Genomic DNA, 21,203 nt, shown 5'->3' on the forward strand with positions numbered 1-21,203 from the left:
TAATTTTGGTCTTTATTTCAGATTTAGTGGCGAAACATTTCCACCTTTCATCGTGTTTAAAATTTTTCTTCATACTGAAGGCCTTGGTTACAAGTATTTCAGTGGAAAAAGTTTATTAAAGCCATCAAGTGAGGTGATATTTCATGATGTAGAGTTTGTGTTAATTTAGCTTCTTAACATCTATGCAGTATCTGAATTGCATTCAAAGTGTACAGAATACGTTATTTCACCCAGCCCAGCAGGCAGGTAGTATTTTTTTAAGCATCATGTTTCAAAGTGTCTCTGTTTATTAGCTAAAAAAATATTTGGAATGAATTTCTTATATAAGGCCCTAAAAAATACCCATCAGTTTTCTTTGTATGAAAATTTTGGTTTGTTAATAATGAATTACAGTGGCCTATTGGTCAGGGCTTTTTAATTATGCAGAACATTTGATGCAATTTTGTTTTAATGGTATTTTATCATTGTTTCTTTGATTCTGGTAGCATGTTTAGAAAAAGTGTGCTAGAGTATTGAAAAGGAACTTTTAAAATGTTTATCCTTTTTTACATGAGTTCTCATACTTTTAACTTTCATGAATATTCATCATAATTGTGTCTACAGCATAGGACTCACCTGAGGATCTTATTAAAATGCAGTTTTTGATTCAGTAAATCTGGGACGGGTCCTGAGATTCTGCATTTCTACCCAGCTTCCAGCAGCTGCCACTGCTGCTGATGCATGTACCACATTTTTAATAGTGAGGATCTACAGCATAGGTTTTATTCCTTTGACCCTTATATATGACTATAGTTGAGAAAAATGTGTACATTCTCATATTTAGCCTTTTATAAACCACATATCAAAGGTTGTGTTCTTGTAGCCTTCTGGAAATATCTTACATGAAAAGTATGACCCACCCGAAATCATCAGTAATGGCATGTATTCAGGATAGAAGACCACACCACCTGGCAGTTTCTGACCAGATCCAGCATGTGCAGCATTTATTCTCTGAAGAATATTAGAAAAGGAAAAGAGACTGCTTTTCTATGTCTTCTCAGGCAATATCAGAGAAAATTTAGCTTGGTTTCAGAAATGTATCAAAAGGACTAGTGGTTTCATGTGGAATATGGTGTTTCAGAAACATTAATATTTGTTCATTTATATAGAATGACTTCAAATGGGAAAGTAGATGTTTATTCTCCATTCCAGAGATAAATTCATGCCACATTTATCTACAGAGTAAGCTTATAGTTGTCCCTATAAAATGTCATCAACTTTTGCTTTTCTGAGGTTATATAATGGGGCTTTTTTAGGAACTGAAATTTTCCCAAGACAGCTAATGGCAGACCCTGCTATGCCCAGGCTGGGGCAAATGAGAACCTTAGAGGCCATGACTGAAAAGCACTGTGTATATATCCAATGCATTAAAATGCTGTATAATAACTTAAATTTTATTTTAATTACAAAGTAACTGTTAAAAAAGGGAAATAGCACAGAGATTTTTTTTAAAAGGAAAATATGCCTTTATGCCTTTCTTCTTTGTGCTGCAACTTTCATTCACCTTGGGTGATCACTGTTAATAGTTTGTTGTGTATCCTTCATTTTTTTCCATAAAAATACACATATTATTGCGCATATTTTTCCATAAAAATACACATATTATTGCGCATATTTTTCCATAAAAATATTTTTTTATTTAAATATATTTTTAAATTTTTCATTCTTATTTTAAAATGTGATTATACTATTCAGCTTGAGTTTTTCACTAAACATTATAAGGGGTTTTAAATGATCAGAACATACCCAACTTGGAGAGAACAGTTTAGGATTCCTTTTTCCTTTAGTTCAGGTTCAAAACAAACTCTGGCAATACTTGGATTCATAGTTAATAGAAAGCCTGTAGAAATGGAAATTTTCTCACTTTAAGTTCACTCAACTTTTTTGCTCTTTGAATGTAGACACTGTGTCTTTAGCAAACTGATACAACTTTACTAAGTTTATTTATTTCTCCATGTGAAAGAAATAAGTCAGTTGTAGTCCATTCAGATGTTTAATCTAAGTTCATTTATGAAGGAGGGGAGTTTCACCAATTCTTTTTTGTTCCATCTTTTCCCTCGTTCTTATATCCAATTCTAGTTTCATTTCCTTATCATTTTCCAACAGAATTTCTCATGTATTTACAAACACACACACACAGAAGCAAAAACAAGTGAAAGGATGTAGAATAGCCTGAACAACTTTGGAGAAGAAGAACGAAATTAGGCTATTTACACTACCTGATTCCAAGACTTAAAACGCTATAGTAGAGGGCAGACAGCAGAAGCAAGAAGAACTACAATCCTGCAGCCTGTGGAACAAAAACCACATTCACAGAAAGATAGACAAGATGAAAAGGCAGAGGGCTATGTACCAGATGAAGGAACAAGATAAAAACCCAGAAAAACAACTAAATGAAATGGAGATAGGCAATCTTCCAGAAAAAGAATTCAGAATAATGATAGCGAAGATGATCCAGGATCTACGAAAAAGAGTGGAGGCAAAGATCGAGAAGATGCAAGAAATGTTTAACAAAGATCTAGAAGAATTAAAGAAGAAACAACCAGAGATGAACAATACAATAACTGAAATGAAAACTACACTAGAAGGAATCAATAGCAGAATAACTGAGGCAGAAGAACGGATAAGTGACCTGGAAGACAGAATGGTGGAATTCACTGCTGCGGAACAGAATAAAGAAAAAAGAATGAAAAGAAATGAAGACAGCCTAAGAGACATCAGGGACAACATTGAACACAACAACATTTGCATTATAGGGATCCCAGAAGGAGAAGAGAGAAAGAAAGGACCCGAGAAAATATGTGAAGAGATTATAGTTGAAAACTTCCGTAACATGGGAAAAGAAATAGCCACCCAAGTCCAGGAAGCTCAGAGAGTCCCATACAGGATAAACCCAAGGAGAAACACGCCGAGACACGTAGTAATCAAATTGGCAAAAATTAGAGACAAAGAAAAATTGTTGCAAGCAGCAAGGGAAGAATGACAAATAACATACAAGGGAACTCCCATAAGGTTAACAGCTGATTTCTCAGCAGAAACTCTACAAGCCAGAAGGGAGTGGCATGATATACTTCAAGTGATGAAAGGGAAGAACCTACAACCAAGATTACTCTACCCGGCAAGGATCTCATTCAGATTCGATGGAGAAATCAAAAGCTTTACAGACAAGCAAAAGCTAAGAGAATTCAGCACCACCAAACCAGCTCTACAACAAATGCTAAAGGAACTTCTCTAAGTGGGAAACACAAGAGAAGAAAAGAACCTACAAAAACAAACCCATAACAATTAAGAAAATGGTCATAGGAACATACATATCCATAATTACCTTAAATGTGAATGGATTAAATGCTCCAACCAAAAGACACAGGCTTGCTGAATGGGTACGAAAACAAGACCCATATATATGCTGTCTACAAGAGACCCACTTCAGACCTAGGGACACATACAGACTGAAAGTGAGGGGATGGAAAAAGATATTCCATGCAAATGGAAATCAAAAGAAAGCTGGAGTAGCAATACTCGTATCAGATAAAATAGACTTTAAAATAAAGACTGCTACAAGAGATAAGGAGAGACACTACATAATGATCAAGGGATCAATCCAAGAAGAAGATATAACAATTATAAATATATATGCACCCAACATAGGAACACCTCAATACATAAGGCAACTGCTAACAGCTATAAGACAGGAAATCGACAGTAACACAATAACAGTAGGGGGCTTTAACACCTCACTTACACCAATGGACAGATCATCCAAACAGAAAATTAATAAGGAAACAGAAGCTTTAAATGACACAATAGACCAGATAGATTTAATTGATATTTATAGGACATTCCATCCAAAAACAGCAGATTACACTTTCTTCTCAGTGTGCATGGAACATTCCCCAGGACAGATCACATCTTGGGTCACAAATCAAGCCTCAGTAAAATTAAGAAAATTGAAATCATATCAAGCATCTTTTCTGACCAAAACACTATGAGATTAGAAATCAATTACAGGGAAAAAACCATAGAAAACACAAACACATGGAGACTAAATAATATGTTACTAAATAACCAAGAGATCACTGAAGAAATCAAAGAGGAAATCAAAAAATACCTAGAGACAAATGACAATGAAAACACGACAATCCAAAACCTATGGGATGCAGCAAAAGCAGTTCTAAGAGGGAAGTTTATAGCTATACAAGCCTACCTCAAGAAAGAAGAAAAGTCTGAAATAAACAATCTAACCTTACACCTAAAGGAACTAGAGAAAGAAGAACAAACAAAACCCAAAGTTAGCAGAAGGAAAGAAATCATAAAGATCAGAGCAGAAATAAATGAAATAGAAACAAAGAAAACAATAGCAAAGATCAATAAAACTAAGAGCTGGTTCTTTGAGAAGACAAACAAAATTGATAAACCTTTAGCCAGACTCATCAAGAAAAAGAGGGAGAGGACTCAAATCAATAAAATCAGAAATGAAAAAGGAGAAGTTACAACAGACACCGCAGACATACAAAGCATCTAAGAGACTACTACAAGCAACTCTATGCCAATAAAATGGACAACCTGGAAGAAATGGACAAATTCTTAGACAGGTATAACCTTCCAAGACTGAACCAGGAAGAAACAGAAAATATGAACAGACCAATCACAAATAATGAGATTGAAACTGTGGTTAAAAATCTTCCAACAAACAAAAGTCCAGGACCAGATGGCTTCACAGGTGAATTCTATCAAACATGTAGAGAAGAGCTAACACCCATCCTTCTCAAACTCTTCCAGAAAATTGCAGAGGAAGGAACACTCCCAAACTCATTCTATGAAGCCACCATCACCCTGATACCAAAACCAGACAAAGATACTACAATAAAAGAAAATTACAGACCAATATCACTGATGAATATAGATGCAAATATCCTCAACAAAATACTAGCAAACAGAATCCAACAACACATTAAAAGGATCATACACCATGAGCACGTGGGATTTATCCCAGGGATGCAAGGATTCTTCAATATACGCAAATCAATCAATGTGATACATCATATTAACAAACTGAAGAAGAAAAACCATATGATCATCTCAATAGATGCAGAAAAAGCTTTTGACAAAATTCAACACCCATTTCTGATAAAAACTCTCCAGAAAGTGGGCATAGAGGGAACCTACCTCAACATAATAAAGGCCATATATGACAAACCCACAGCAAACATCATTCTCAATGGTGAAAAACTGAAAGCATTTCCTCTAAGATCAGGAACAAGACAAGGATGTCCACTCTCGCCACTATTATTCAACATAGTTTTGGAAGTCCTAGCCACGGCAATCAGAGAAGAAAAAGAAATAAAAGGAATCCAAATTGGAAAAGAAGAAGTAAAACTGTCACTGTTTGCAGATGACATGATACTATACATAGAGAATCCTAAAGATGCCACCAGAAAACTACTAGAGCTAATCAATGAATTGGTAAAGTTGCAGGATACAAAATTAATGCACAGAAATCCCTTGCATTCCTATACACTAATGATGAAAAATCTGAAAGTGAAATTAAGAAAACACTCCCATATACCACTGCAACAAAAAGAAAAAAATACCTAGGAATAAACCTACCTAGAGAGACAAAAGACCTGTATGCAGAAAACTATAAGACACTGATGAAAGAAATTAAAGATGATACCAACAGATGGAGAGATATTTACCACGTTCTTGGATTGGAAGAATCAATACTGTGAAAATGGCTATACTACCCAAAGCAATCTACAGATTCAATGCAATCCCTATCAAATTACCAATGACATTTATTGCAGAACTAGAACAAAGAATCTTAAAATTTGTATGGAGACACAAAAGACCCCGAATAGCCAAAGCAGTCTTGAGGGGAAAAAAACGGAGCTGGAGGAATCAGACTCCCTGACTTCAGAGTATACTACAAAGCTACAGTAATCAAGACAATATTGTACTGGCACAAAAACAGAAATATAGATCAATGGAACAGGATAGAAAGCCCAGAGATAAACCCATGCACCTACGGTCAACTAACCTATGACAAAGGAGGCAAGGATATACAATGGAAAAAAAGACAGTCTCTTCAATAAGTGTTGCTGGGAAAACTGGACAGCTACATGTAAAAGAATGAAATTAGAACACTCCCTAACACCATACACAAAAATAAACTCAAAATGGATTAGAGACCTAAATGTAAGACCGGGCACTATAAAACTCTTAGAGGAAAACACAGGAAGAACACTCTTTGACATAAATCACAGCAAGATATTTTTTGATCCACCTCCTACAGTAATGGAAATAAAAACAAAAATAAACAAATGGGACCTAATGAAACTTAAAAGCTTTTGCACAGCAAAGGAAACCATAAACAAGACGAAAAGACAACCCTCAGAATGGGAGAAAATATTTGCGAACGAATCAACGGACAAAGGATTAATCTCCAAAATATATAAACAGCTCATGCAGCTCAGTCTTATAAAAATAAACAACCCAATCCAAAAATGGGCAGAAGACCTAAACAGACATTTCTCCAAAGAAGACATACAGATGGCCAAGAAGCACATGAAAAGCTGCTCAACATCACTAATTATTAGAGAAATGCAAATCAAAACTACAATGAGGTATCACCTCACACCAGTTAGAATGGCCATCATCAGAAAATCTACAAACAATAAATGCTGGAGAGGGTGTGGAGAAAAGGGAACCCTCTCGCACTGTTGGTGGGAATGTACATTGATACAGCCACTATGGAAAACAGTATGGAGGCTCCTTAAAAAACTAAAAATAGAATTACCATATGACCCAACAATCCCACTACTGGGCATATACCCAGAGAAAACCGTAATTCAAAAAGACACATGCACCCCAATGTTCACTGCAGCACTATTTACAATAGTCAGGTCATGGAAGCAACCTAAGTTGCTTCGTCCCATCGACAGACGAATGGATAAAGATGTGGTACATATATACAATGGAATATTAGCCATAAAAAGGAACGAAATTGGGTCATTTGTAGAGATGAGGATGCATCTAGAGACTGTCATACAGAGTGAGATAAGTCAGAAAGAGAAAAACAAATATTGTATATTAACGCATATATGTGGAACCTAGAGAATGGTACAGATGAACCAGTTTGCAGAGCAGAAATTGAGACACAGAAGTAGAGAAAAAACGTATGGACACCAAGGGGGGAAAGCGGCTGGGGGTGGGGGTGGTGGGGTGATTTGGGAGATTGGGATTGACATAGATACACTAATGTGTATAAAATTGATGACTAATAAGAAAAAAAATACATAAAAGTTGAGTGGAAATATAAAGAAAAAAAAACGCTATAGTAATCCCAAAGGTGTAGTGATGGCAAAAAGGCAAACATGTAGATCAATGAAATAGAATAGACAGTTCAGAAATAGACCCACACATATATGATCAGTTGCTTTTCATCAAAGGTGTGAAGGCAGTCTAAATGGTGCTAGAACAATTGGATAGCCATGTGTATAAAAAAGAGATCTCAATTCAGTTACCTACTTCGATGATCTATTTTCAGAGCTATGCTTATTTAAGGAGGGTTGTCACTATTGTAGTCCACCAACTATACTTAGAATATTCTAAAGCCTTGCTACTGAAAGTGTGGTCTGCAAAGATAAAACTAAAAAAAATCTTTCTAAAACAAAAAATTTTTTTAAGTAAATAAAAAATAAAATAAACAAAGTGTAGTCTGCAGACCTGCAGCAATGGCATCCCCTGGAGCTTATTAGAAATGCAGGCTCTCAGGCCCCACCTCACACCCACTAAATTAGCCTATGCATTTTAACCAGACCCCCAGATGATCCTAGGCACAATATAGTCTGACAAGCACTGTCCTAAAGGTGCCCTCCCCCATGACCTGGACACCCCTGGGTAATTGACAATTCTTAAACATTAACATCCAGTAACTGTTATTTTAAATTGAAGATCCCTGTTCTTTTTGAGGATTGGGCATTTATGTAAAAAGGAAAAACATTATTATTAATAATAGCTGCCCTTATTGAGCACTATCAAGTATGATGTTAAACATTTAATGTGCATTATCATTTAATTCTCATAAACTCTAGAATGTAGATTCTGTTATTGTCTTCATTTTAAAAAGACTAAGTAACTTGCCTAAGGTCTCACAACTACAAAGTGAAGGAACTGACATCAAGACCCAGTGAGCCTGACTCCAGAGCCCATGCTCTTAACCACTTCTGTGTCAGGAACCCTGCTAAATACATTCTCTTATATGGCCCCCTGATAACTCTGATGAGGTACATGTCATTCCCATTTTGCCTGTGTGGAAGCTGGAACTTGGAGAGGCTCTTCCGGGCCAGAACTGAGACTTCACTTCTCCATATTTCCGCTTGACAAGCCTAACTGTAGATCTTGGCCAGCAGGTAGCCGCAGGGCTGTGGGGGACTGATGCTGGCTATCAGGGGAGGAGTCAAGTTTAGAGATGCCCCCCTCTGACCCTTTGAGTTGCCCACCAAGAATGGAACCTGCCTCTTGAATCCTAGTCTGATTGGCTGCTCTCCTGGAATCGTTGCCTAGTTTTCACCCTTCCCTTTCTCCTGGGGCTGGGCTCTTTATTCCAATCCCTTCCTATCCAGAAAGACTTTCCTGAATCTGGCCATACACGGCAAATGTCTGAGAAAGAACATCTTGACCACTGGAGGGCAAACTTTTTTCAAACCCCTGTCACAAGTGGGCAACAAGCCTGCCCTGTGCTGCCAGGCATGGGGTTTTTTTGGCTGAGAGCCTGGGATGGGCTTGACACACCTGAGCCACACAGCTGAGGCACTGTATGAATAAGGAAACTGGGGCTTGGAGAGATTGGTGGTGATGGCTGAGTGGAGTAGAGTAGGAACTGACAAGAAATACCTTTTCTAAGTAACTTGAGCTAGTAAAATATATCTAAAGAAATTCTCAAGGCAGAAATTATATGGTTTTCAGACCTGTTCAGCGTACAACTATTTGCTTTTACCTTTAGTGTCACTGTGGAGATGGTTAATTAGAACCCACAGGAAATAAATTGCAAGAAAGCATAATGGAGATAGGTGCCAATACTGCCTTTTCTTTAGATGAATAGTGTTTAAAGAAACTAATGAAACGGAAAGCCAAAATGATCTGCCTAAAGGAAGTTTCCATCACATTTTTAGTAAACTGTTTCTGTCCCTTCGATTTAGTGCATTAGGAATCAAACTACAACCATTTGAATATTTTCTTTCACTTTCCCTATGTGTCTGTGTTCTAAGCTTTGGAATTTAAATAAAGAAATAAATAGGAAATATTCTGGATAACAAAAGTGAGAATTGGAATAAGAAGTACATTAAGGCTTGCTATTATTTTGCGTGTTAAGTAAAAACAGAGATTCCGAGTTTTAGTCCTGTCTCAACCACTATTCTATGGTCTTATATCAGCATTAAAACACAGAGTTCCCATACTTTCACAGTATCACATTCTGAGATACAAAGGAAAAAAGAAACTGATCTGGAATCAAATGATGCTTGAATTTTCATCTATGCCAGTCTCCCTTCACATAAGCATAACCTTTGTGGCCAGAAGCACAGATATGTAATACAAATATGTATTAGAATAGTCAGCACATATTTACGGGGGGTGGGAAGGAGGGTGGGGAAGCACTTAATTCTCTATTCACAGTCTATGTATAGCTCTTAGCACAAGGATAGGTATACGTGGAAGGGTATGGTGCAAATACAGCCAGGCTGGATTCGAGCCTCCATGTTTTCTGTGATTCTTCTGTCTCTGCCCTCTCAGGTGCTTTCCTTGAGTAGAAAATGTTGACATTTGTGAGAGAAAAAAAACCCTTTGTTTGCTACTCTTTTGCTACTGAGAAAAGCCTAAAGGAGAGGGAGGTCTCAGCCCTCTGAAATGTACATGTTTCCGTTTGAGGGCGAGATATTAACAACCACATAAAAGAGAGCTGGCCCTAGTACCTTTCATTGCGGTTCCTAGGGCAACCTGTTTAATAACCAGATAAGCTTTCTCTGCATTCACAGCATGAATAACGTTAGAGGTTTGTTTTGTTTTTTAAAGGAAAATAATGTTTTTTCAGGGGGAAAAACTTTTTTTTTTTTTTAAAAACCTGTTGTCCTCTGAGGATTGTGGACTCAGCTACTCCTCTAGCTACATTTTAAAACTATTTAGATATGGTTATGGAAACAAATTTTAAGTGGTTTAAAAATCTATATAATCTTTTCTTTGTAAATACAGTCTTTTTATTGAATAGCAAGCTACTAGAAGAAAGGAACAATATTTGATGTATTTGTCTCAAAAAATATGTAAACTGTGTGCTGATAGTTATTGCTATTATACTACTATTTTAAAAGTATTTTTTTCCTCTTTATAGGCTGTGGTTGATGCTTGCAAAATAATGGGGAAAAAGAAATTTTATCATCAAATTATGGAAGATGAACGTCTTTTCCAGAAGTTCAAAATAACTGATGAAAAAGATATTGTCACCCTGAAAGATTACATGCAAGTAAGGAATTTAGATTTGGATATTGAAAACAAACAACAAAATAAGCCTTGTGACCCTATCCTCCAGGAAGAAAGAATCATGTATCAGTTTACTGTGGTGAAATACACACAATATAAAATGTACCATTTTAAAGTGTACAATTCAGTGGCATTAAGTACCTTCACAGTGTTGTGCAAACATCACTACCGTCTAGTTTAAGAACCTTTTTGTCACCCCGAAGGAAACCTCACATCCATTAAGCAGTCACTCCCCATTCCTCTGTCACTCCAGCCCCTATCAGCCACTAATCTGCTTTCTGTCTCTCTGAATTTGCCTGTTCTGGATGTTTCATATTAATGGAATCATATAATATGTGGCTTTTTGTGTCTGGGGAGTGATAGGTAAGGAATGTAGGGTGTTTTTCGGGGGTGATGGAAACGTTTTGGAATTAGTAGTGATAGATATTGTGAATTTACTAAAAAAAAACCAAAACACTGAATTTTATACTTTAAAATGGTAAATTTTATATTATGTGAATTTTATCTCAATAAAAAAATCAAAAATAAATACATGGTGCTAAAAAGAGTACCTGACGGGGATTTGACCTAGTAATGAAGGGGTCTATTATTGTTTCGATGCTTTCTGCTACAAGGAACAGAATATCCCCAACCACAAGAGGCTTAAACAATAAAGGACATTGTCCCATGTTAGGGAGCCCCTGGACAGGTCCGTCCTGGGATAGCTAGTGTCGCAGCTCAAGGACATCAGGGTTGTTTGTCAGCTTCTCTACAGTCCTCTCAGCTTCCTTCACACAGTAACAAGATGACTATCACATTCTCAACTACATTCAAAGGCAGGAAGAAAAGGACTCAGCATCATTTTCTCTAAATCTCAAGAAGAAAAATCTTTCCCAGAAGCCCCCAACAGACTTTCTCTCAGGTCCCATTTGTCAGAACTGGATCACATGCTCCCCCTAAACCAATCACTGTAAAGGGAAATGGGATCGTTTCCCATGTGACTTAGAACAATCATGGTTCATGTGCTGGGGCCTTCCTTCCCAGAGCATATGTCTGTTCCATATGTGAAAAAAAAATCGGGGCTCCATAAGTAAGGGAGAAGAGGGAAGTGGGTGATAGGCAGGCAATCAACAATGTGTCACAGCCTCGGTCTGCGGCTGAACGGGTGGTGCACCCCAGGCAAAGGCTCTGTGGCAGGACAAACTGCAGGGCATGAAAGCAGGTTTGTGGGCCTGAAGGGAGAGCACGGAAGGTGTGGTATGCAGTCAGGCTAGAGGGCTGGTGAGAGATCATGATGCAGGGCTTTTGACCATAGTAAGGTGTTTTTTTTCCTTGATTCTGTGTGCAATGAGAAGCTGGTGCAGTGTTTCGGGAAATGAGGTGACCTAATCTAATATGTGAAGAGATCCGTCTGGCTGCAGTGTATTATAGATAAGGGATTAGAAGACAGCAAGAGCCTCCTTCTAGTTTGGAGATTCCTGCAATATTTTAGGAGAGATGGTGGTATCTTGGTTTAGGGCTGTGAGGCTGGAGATGCAAGAGATAACTAGAGAATAAAAGCAGTGGGCCTTGGGGACAGAGAGGTAAGCTAAAGGAAAGTGTCCAACATGGCTTCTAGGTTTCTGGTTTGCATAACTGGTCGGACAGCAGTGCTGAATCAGGGAACTTAAACTAGATACCTGAATAGTAATAATAGCAAATGCTGGTGTAATAACAACTCCTTTTATTCTCATAACAACCCTAAGAAGTAGGTACTATTATTACCCCTGCTTTATAAGTTCTAAAGAAACAAGGTATCCCAAAATTCTAGCTCATAATAATAATAATAATATATGGCCTTAACTGTTCACCTAGTTGCTTGCATGTGAAACATGAAATTAACACGGTGCTTTAGAGACTCCCAATTGTGTTATCTTTCTTTTAGAGCAGTAACCTAGAAGATTCAGGGACTGAACCAGGAAATAAGTAGAGCTTGGGGATGTCAGCTATCTTTGCTAAGGACATGGGTGGCATACTTCCAGATTGTCCCTATGCCAAGGACTGGTGTCATAGAAAGAAGTTCCCAGATAGACATATTGGAAGAGAGAGATCTGATGATTGCTGACGTTTATTGGGCCCTTTATGGACACAGCATTGTTTTTAGCTCTTTAAATGCATATTATCTCCTTTTATCTCCAAGTTTGTAAATTATGTGACCCTTTAAGAGATGAGAAAAATGGAGCTTAATGAGATTTTTAAAAACTTACTCAAGGTCGTATAGCTAATAGGTGCAGAGCAGATCATTGACAGTTCTGAGATGTTTACCCATTTTACCATTCCACTGTCGGGAAAAAAAATATACAGGCAGTCCTCACTTTGCATGATAGTGCAGGGCCATAAAAAGGACCGTGCAAGCTGAAACCATGCAGAGCAAACTTAATCATCACTGGGAAAAATCGTGATTGTTCCGTGCCTTTAAAAAATCTTATGAAAACATTAAAAACTCTCTTACTCTCTGTTATAAATATATAGGAAAATGGAAAAAGCAAAGCATTTCTTTAGTACACTATAATTTAAAACATTAGAAACATTCAGAATTTAAAATGTTTTATTTCTTTGTAAAAAGCTTATCAACTGTGAATATACTAGAAACTCTTGAATTATATACTTTAAATGGGTGAATTATATGAGATGTGAATCTCAATAAATCTGTAAAAAAATCGTTTTATCAAGAGTAGTTTAAACAGTGCTTACCTTCTTGTTCTCATATAATTTACAACAAGGAGTGAGCATCTTCTCTATGCCCTGGCAAATTGTCATACTCCTTTCTAAGTTTGGATCACCCGCCAACATTTTATCCTTGTACTTTTATTGGCCGCACCACGCAGCTTGCAGGATCTTAGTTCCCTCACCAGGGATCAAACCCAGGCCCCTGGGAGTAAGGGCACCGAGTCATAACCATCGGACCGCCAAGGAATTCCCTATCCTTTGTACTTTGAATGTTATGAAATGTTTCAGAGCTCCTTTATTATGAAGTTTCTTTTTTGCCAACATTACTTCCTCTGAGAAAACTTTACCCTTTTCAGCAGTGCCATTTTCCCCATTTATGTTGGTAAGTTCACCTTCACCGAATTCCTCTAGCAGCCTCTCTGCAGTGTCTTGAATGATGGCAGTGTCAGCATCCCCATGGTCACCTATTTCTTCTAGAACTCTGTTTACATTTGATTTGAATTTCACTTCCAGCTTTACCACTTTTTGTTTCTTTGTTTGACCTTTCCCTCTTTTGATTATCTTTATTTGTAAAATGTCACATGGATTTATCACTGGGAGACAAAGAGGTAGCACAATTACACTCTTTGCTGTCTGTGAGTGAACTAAAAAGCAGATCTACAGTGACCAATCACTGACACACTTCGAAAGAACTGATGTGATTTGTCATCTACCACCATGCACATCTGTTATTTATGTAGTAATCTATGGACTGAAGAGCTAGCAGCAGAGTTTGTACTTTATGCATTTAACTCAGTTATACTGTGGTAACTGAAATTTGAACTGTGTTATTGAAGGACTGAGCTTATTTGACGAAATGGTGGTGACTGACTGAAATTCGTGCGTGCCTAAATGATACAAAGGGAGCACTGCCTGTACGTGTGTGAGTGCGAGAGCGCAAGAGGGAGAGAGAGAGTGTACGTGTGTTATACCCTAAATGCCAGGATTGTAGCTCCTCCTGCCCTATTCCTATCTCTTAAATGAACATTTATAAGGTTGAATTGATTATATATATTTACATTTTTAAATTCCTAATTTGATATTTTAAATTTAAAAAGCAAAAGTGGGATTTCTACAAATACTCCAAATGAAAATAGTGAAATTTGCCACTTAGCCCCAGAGGTGAACTAATTATTTCTAAAAAGGTTTGTACAAATGTCCTTTCAATGCAAGCCTGTCATGAACAAGCATTGCCAGGTATGTAGATCACATAGCTATTTTCAACTTTCAGGCCCATCCTGAGTTTAATTTATCTGAGTTATATTTGCCTTAAAGATTTAGTGTTTATGCATTAAATAAATATTTAATGAGCGTGGTACTATGTGCATGATACTGTGTGACAAGGATCCTGCCTTGTCACAGTAGGAGAGCTAAAACATACACAGATAGCTAGAACATCAAGTAGTCAGTAATAAGAGTCATAGAAGAGAGATACCAATACAGTTCAGAGACGGGATCAAGGAATGCTTTTGCATGAAGTAACATTTGAGTGGATCCTTGGGAAATGTGTCTAAAAACATTCGAGAGCACCACAGCCAATCATGCTTAGTTGTTTTTTCCATATAGTATTCCAGTCTTCTGGATGAGATCCCTGCATCTTCTGGTGGCAGAAATAACTATTGGCGAAGATTAAATCTCGAAAACATTCCCAGGACAATGATAATGTATGACATAGTTGATTATGCAGAGTCTGGAATAATCTCAAACCGTCTAAAAAAAGAAATGAAGTATCTAGTACAAAGACCAAAGACAGAAGAGATGCGTCAGCACCAGCTACGGATTGTTTCTCAAGTTAGGTAAAAAGTGATCCTTCACTGGGGTTACAATACTAGGGGCATTTCTGGAAATGTTCACATTCTGCCAAATAGCTCACGAAAAATAATAACAGAGCATATGGAGAAAAAGGGGTTGGGGCAGGTTGCTCAAGACTTATGCAACTTTGCAAACAGAGCACTAACAAAAACGACAATTGGTACCTGGGAAGATACCTTGTACCACCAGACAGGCCACCACAGCAAATATAAAAAATGTACAATAGAGTGAAAATGCTGGCGACTCTTTCATTAGAGCAGGTAGTGGGCACCGAGACAGTGCAGATGGAAGTGGAGCCCTGGGCCAATGTGGTGGCCTTTTAAGTGGACATGAGAGGCAGTGTGACCTGCCAAGAACCATGAACCACTCAAGGCAGGGAGTAGGGAAGAGGGCAGTAAGGGTGGATTGTGTGTGTGTGCGGGGGAGTGCCTCTCTGGGGAGAGAGCCCTAGGTGCCGGTGCTCATTCTTGTTTTCATGAATGCAGCCAAAAGGGCTCCCTTTGCCCATGCTGCACAGAGGAGAACTTTTTCCTTTTCCCCTGAAGGTTATAATTCTAGTCTTGATATTCTGGCTCCCTTTGCAGAGGATAAATTGCATATAAATTACAGTGACATTATTCCCTTCTTTACCAATAACATGTGCGCCATTTCACATTATAAAAGAACATGTTGTAGCAAAATAGACTGTGTTATGATTTGAAACAACATGGACAGACCATGACTGCACCAATTATCTTTCTTTTTTCTTTCCATTACCAAGTCTCACCTAGCCCATCTTATTTACAAATTAAGCTTTTTTCTTAAGAAAAAGAAAGAGATTATAAGACTGAAGAGGACCTGTTCGTAGTCTATTTCACACAGTCATATTTGAAATGAAAAATACTCCTTTAGTACATGAAAAGACACTGGTGACCCACTGTCAGGCAAACACACTGGTTGTTTTTTTTTCAGGAGTAGAGATGAGTGGGTGCTGACCCAATAACATAATTTAGCCCATTTATTTTATGATCAAGGCTATACATTTGCCAGACAGATGGCCTAGTGTAGGGCGCAGTCTGTCATCATGAAATAGATTTTCTCTAACTCATCCGTCTAAGCACTGAATATGGAACTTAACCCTGTTACCACCAAGGTCAAATAAATGATGTAATTTTCTCTGCCACCATATATAACTGTAGGCTCCCTGCTATTTAGACTCATGCTACTGATTATCCTAGAATGAGTCACTTAAAGAACCAAATAAGTAGCCAAATTCTAAATCAACTGAAGAGGGAAAAGTACTTTCTTAAAGGCTCCTTTGAAGGCAGTTCAAAGTTTGTGATCTCCCAGAAGCAAACCCTGAGGTAAGTATTTGAGTATGAGTAGTTTATTTGGGAGGTGATCCCAGGAACCACTGATGAGAGGGGGTAGAGAAGTGAAACAGGGAAGAGCAGGCAGCCAAAACAGTGTATGTTAGCAAGCAGGTTGTCACTGTGGGTAACTGGAGCTTAATCTCTCCTGGGAATGTCCTAGCCAGTGTAGAACACACAACTCAAGTTATCCCACAGAGGGGAAGGGAGTTGGGATATTTATACACCAACACCCATCAGTCACTGGTTAAGGGTAGCTTAGGAGGGGAGGTATTAATTCTGGGGCCCTTTCCCTGCACATGGGCTCTTGTTTTCATAAGAAAGCTCTCAGGCTAAGTGAGGCCAGTGTGCACTATGGCCAAGGGGACTATGAGCATGGCACCAACTGTGTCTGGTCCCAACACTGATCAAAACAACTTGTCTCAGCCATTATGAAATTTAATACTTTTTGGTGTTAGTATATACTATATCTTTTCAAAAGATTCAATTGGCTACTACACAGTATTTTCCAGGAAGACTGATTTTAAATTGATATAACATTTTATAATTTTCATTATTATTGTTGTAAACATCATCTATACACCTTCATAAGTGGCAAAGAACTATGCTATGTAACTCAAGCAGAAATGATAACTTTGGCCTAAAAACTTATGTGCAGTATTGCTCCAAGCACAGGTTTAGGATATATTTACCAGAGGATGCTTTAATAAAATTTGGAACTTGCTTATTTTGTACAATTTTTCTGTCTATACTACAAATATTTTCTAGGTGCCCTTCATCCTTATCAAGTCTTCAACCTTTATATCGGCCCTACCAACAGCAAAGTCAAATTAAACATCTGGGTCGTCGATCCCAGCAAGCTCAAATGAAAGTTGAAAAAATGAAAAAAGCTTATAAGATGGCTAAAGAAAAAATTGCTTCTGCAGGGACTGTAAGTTTAACTTGTACTGAATTCATTGTTTTGGACAATATTCAAACTGTAAGTAATTCTAATTCCTTAAGTAGAATTTTCCTAATCTACAAGTTCAAGGATGAAACACATACATTTGGTATATACCTTGGGTAGTATAAAGCTACATTCCTCTTGGTAACGCATATTTTAAAAATTCTTAAACAATATGAGTAGCTAGTCTGATAAATACCAGCCATTTTGACTCCACATCAGCATGAGTTGGCAAAAACCCTATTGTTTCTGTATATTGGCACTGTTGATTCAGCACATCGCTAATGGTGCTTTTCTCAAAGTGGAAGTCATTTCTATTTACACTTATTAAGAGCTGTAGTGTGGAAAGTCGGCTTCAGTATACTACATTGCAGGAATATTTACAATGAACATGTATTCATGTTTTACTTTGTAATTTTTAAAAAATCTGCTATATATTTTTTTGAGATGAGGCTAAGTGTGAAGAGTCAAATATAAAAAACATAAAATAGTAAAAACCAAATATAAAACACTTTCCGCTTTTATTTATAATTCTACCTAGGAACCGAAAATGGACACACCAGGTACAAAGCAAAAAGAGACGATGGTCTTCTCCACCCCATTCTTTGACGTTGTAAAAGTTAATGAACTCATGTCAGATGACGAATTGGAAAAAGAGGAAAAGGAATTATTTGCCTGGTGTCAAAACTTGTATATTAATAATTCTCCATCACGTTAAAGCACAGCTAATTGACAGAAAACCAAGTTATTCAACAATCTGCTTGTCTATCTATAAATGATGAGTATGTGCGTTAAAGGAAAACAAAATATAAACAAGCCCTCAGTATGCTCTCTTAACCAAATGTGTGACAGATTTTAAAGCCCTTTTTGTATTACTGTAGGTACAGGTATTTTTTACTAACAGAAGTTTAATCTAAATAAATTAAATTGAATCAACTAGATGCCCTCAAACTAGCTGTATATGGTTTTGTTCAAGAAATGGTATTTCGTCCCTGGAACTTTTATTCAATTGTGATTTTCCTTCATTTAAAAAAAATATCGAACAGGCCATGCTTAGCATAAATATTAGAATTCACAGAATAAAAGGCTGCTCTTGAGTCAGCCTCCAGTGTCTTTTTTTTTTGTAGCATGTTGTTTTTACAGAACAGCTTGTGATTGATCTATTCTGAATTATAATAAAAATAATAATGAATTTGTTGCTACAGTAGGCATGACATAGCATACCTAGTCATTACTGAGCATTGTAAGCACCTGGGGCAGAATGCTGCATCTGCTTCAATGTTGTACTTTGTATTTTTTTAAGTATAAAGACTGTTTTGAGTAATATTTATCAATTTCCTTTTAAATTGATAAATTCTCATTCCTGATGTAGTACAAATTATTGATATTTTTTTTGATCCAGGCTATTAGATTATATCAAACCTTACTTGAGGCTGCGATAATTAAACAAAGTGCATTATTTATTGAACTTTAAAAATACAATTTTTTTTGAATTTTTGAATTTTATTTAATTTTTATACAGCAGGTTCTTATTAGTTGTCTATTTTATGCATATTAGTGTATATATGTCGATCCCAATCTCCCAATTCATCTCACCACCACCACCTGCCCCTGCCACTTTCCCCCCTTGGTGTCCATGCGTTTGTCCTCTACATCTGTGTCTCTATTTCTGCCTTGCAAACCGGTTCATCTGTACCATTTTTCTAGATTCCACATATATGTGTTAATATACGATATTTGTTTTTCTCTTTCTGACTTACTTCACTCTGTATGACAGTCTCTAGATCCATCCACGTCTCTACAAATGACCCAATTTCATGGCTGAGTAATATTCCATTGTATATATGTACTGCATCTTCTTTATCCATTCGTCTGTCGATGGGCATTTAGGTTGCTTCCATGACCTGGCTATTGTAAGCAGTGCTGCAGTGAACATTGGGGTGCATGTGTCTTTTTTTTTTTTTTAAACATCTTTATTGGAGTATAATTGCTTTACAATGGTGTGTTGGTTTCTGCTTTATAACAAAGTGAATCAGTTATACATATACATATGTTCCCATATCTCTTCCCTCTTGCATCTCCCTCCCTCCCACCCTCCCTATCCCACCCCTCTAGGTGGTCACAGGCACCGAGCTGATCTCCCTGTGCTATGTGGCTGCTTCCCACTAGCTATCTATTTTACATTTGTTAGTGTATATATGTCCATGACACTCTCTCACCCTGTCACATCTCACCCCTCCCCCTCCCCATATCCTCAAGTCCATTCTCTAGTAGGTCTGTGTCTTTATTCCCGTCTTGCCACTAGGTTCTTCATGACCTTTTTTTTTTTTTTCCTTAGATTCCATATATATGTGTTAGCATACTGTATTTGTTTTTCTCTTTCTGACTTACTTCACTCTGTATGACAGACTCTAACTCCATCCACCTCATTACAAATACCTCAATTTCGTTTCTTTTTATGGCTGGGTAACATTCCATTGTATACATGTGCCACATCTTCTTTATCCATTCATCTGTCGATGGACACTTAGGTTGCTTCCATGTCCTGGCTATTGTAAATAGAGCTGCAATGAACATTTTGGTACATGACTCTTTTTGAATTATGGTTTTCTCAGGGTATATGCCCAGTAGTGGGATTGCTGGGTCGTATGGCAGTTCTATTTTTAGTTTTTTAAGGAACCTCCATACTGTTCTCCATAGTGGCTGTATCAATTTACCCCACCAACAGTGCAAGAGTGTTCCCTTTTCTCCACACCCTCTCCAGCATTCGTTGTTTGTAGATTTTTGATGATGGCCATTCTGACCGGTGTAAAGTGATACCTCATTGTAGTTTTGATGTGCATTTCCCTAATGATTAGAGATGTTGAGCATCTTTTCATGTGCCTGTTGGCCATCTGTATGTCTTCTTTGGAGAAATGTCTATTTAGGTCTTCTGCCCATTTTTGGATTGGGTTGTTTGTTTTTTTAATATTGAGCTGCATGAGCTGTTTATATATTTTGGAAATTAATCCTTTGTCCATTGATTCGTTTGCAAATATTTTCTCCCATTCTGAGGGTTGTCTTTTCGTCTTTTTTTGTTGTTGTTGTTCCATTATTTATTTATTTTATTTATTTATTTATTTATTTATTTATTTATGGCTGTGTTAGGTCTTCCTTTCTTTCTTTCTTTCTTTCTTTATGGCTGTGTTAGGTCTTCGTTTCTGTGCGAGGGCTTTCTCTAGTTGTGGCAAGTGGGGGCCACTCTTCATCGCGGTGCGCGGGCCTCTCACTGTCGCGGCCTCTCTTGTTGTGGAGCACAGGCTCCAGACGTGCTGGCTCAGCAGTTGTGGCTCACGGGCCCAGTTGCTCCGTGGCATGTGGGATCTTCCCAGACCAGGGCTCGAACCCGTGTCCCCTGCATTGGCAGGCAGATTCTCAACCACTGCGCCACCAGGGAAGCCCTGTCTTTTCGTCTTGTTTGTAGTTTCCTTTGCTGTGCAAAAGCTTTTAAGTTTCATTAGGTTCCATTTGTTTATTTTTGTTTTTATTTCCATTACTCTAGGAGGTGGATCAAAAAAGATCTTGCTGTGATTTATGTCAAAGAGTGTTCTTCCTATGTTTTCCTCTAAGAGTTTTATAGTGTCTGGCCTTACATTTAGGTCTTTAACCCATTTTGAGTTTATTTTTGTGTATGGTGTTAGGGAGTGCTCTAATTTCATTCTTTTACATGTAGCTGTCCAGTTTTCCCAGCACCACTTATTGAAGAGACAGTCTTTTCTCCATTGTATATCCTTGCCTCCTTTGTCATAGATTAGTTGACC

At 37.6% G+C, this 21,203-nt stretch overlaps 1 protein-coding gene across 3 annotated transcripts in view; it reads left to right on the plus strand.

Moving 5' to 3' along the window:
• LOC309652914 (uncharacterized protein CXorf58) overlaps positions 1 to 18,354 on the plus strand; it is a 35,098-nt gene extending 16,744 nt beyond the window's left edge. For all 3 annotated transcript variants that reach the window (XM_082447217.1, XM_082447216.1, XM_082447215.1), the window contains 5 exons: positions 22 to 133; positions 10,424 to 10,555; positions 14,866 to 15,095; positions 17,229 to 17,391; positions 17,945 to 18,354. In XM_082447217.1, the coding sequence (XP_082303343.1) occupies positions 22 to 133; positions 10,424 to 10,555; positions 14,866 to 15,095; positions 17,229 to 17,391; positions 17,945 to 18,121 (814 nt within the window). In that variant the 3' untranslated portion in view covers positions 18,122 to 18,354. The remainder of the gene's footprint in view (positions 1 to 21; positions 134 to 10,423; positions 10,556 to 14,865; positions 15,096 to 17,228; positions 17,392 to 17,944) is intronic.
• The last annotated feature ends 2,849 nt before the right edge of the window (positions 18,355 to 21,203 follow it).

This window comes from Balaenoptera physalus (assembly GCF_965194825.1).
Source record: "Balaenoptera physalus genome assembly, chromosome: X".
Lineage (NCBI taxonomy): Eukaryota > Metazoa > Chordata > Mammalia > Artiodactyla > Balaenopteridae > Balaenoptera > Balaenoptera physalus.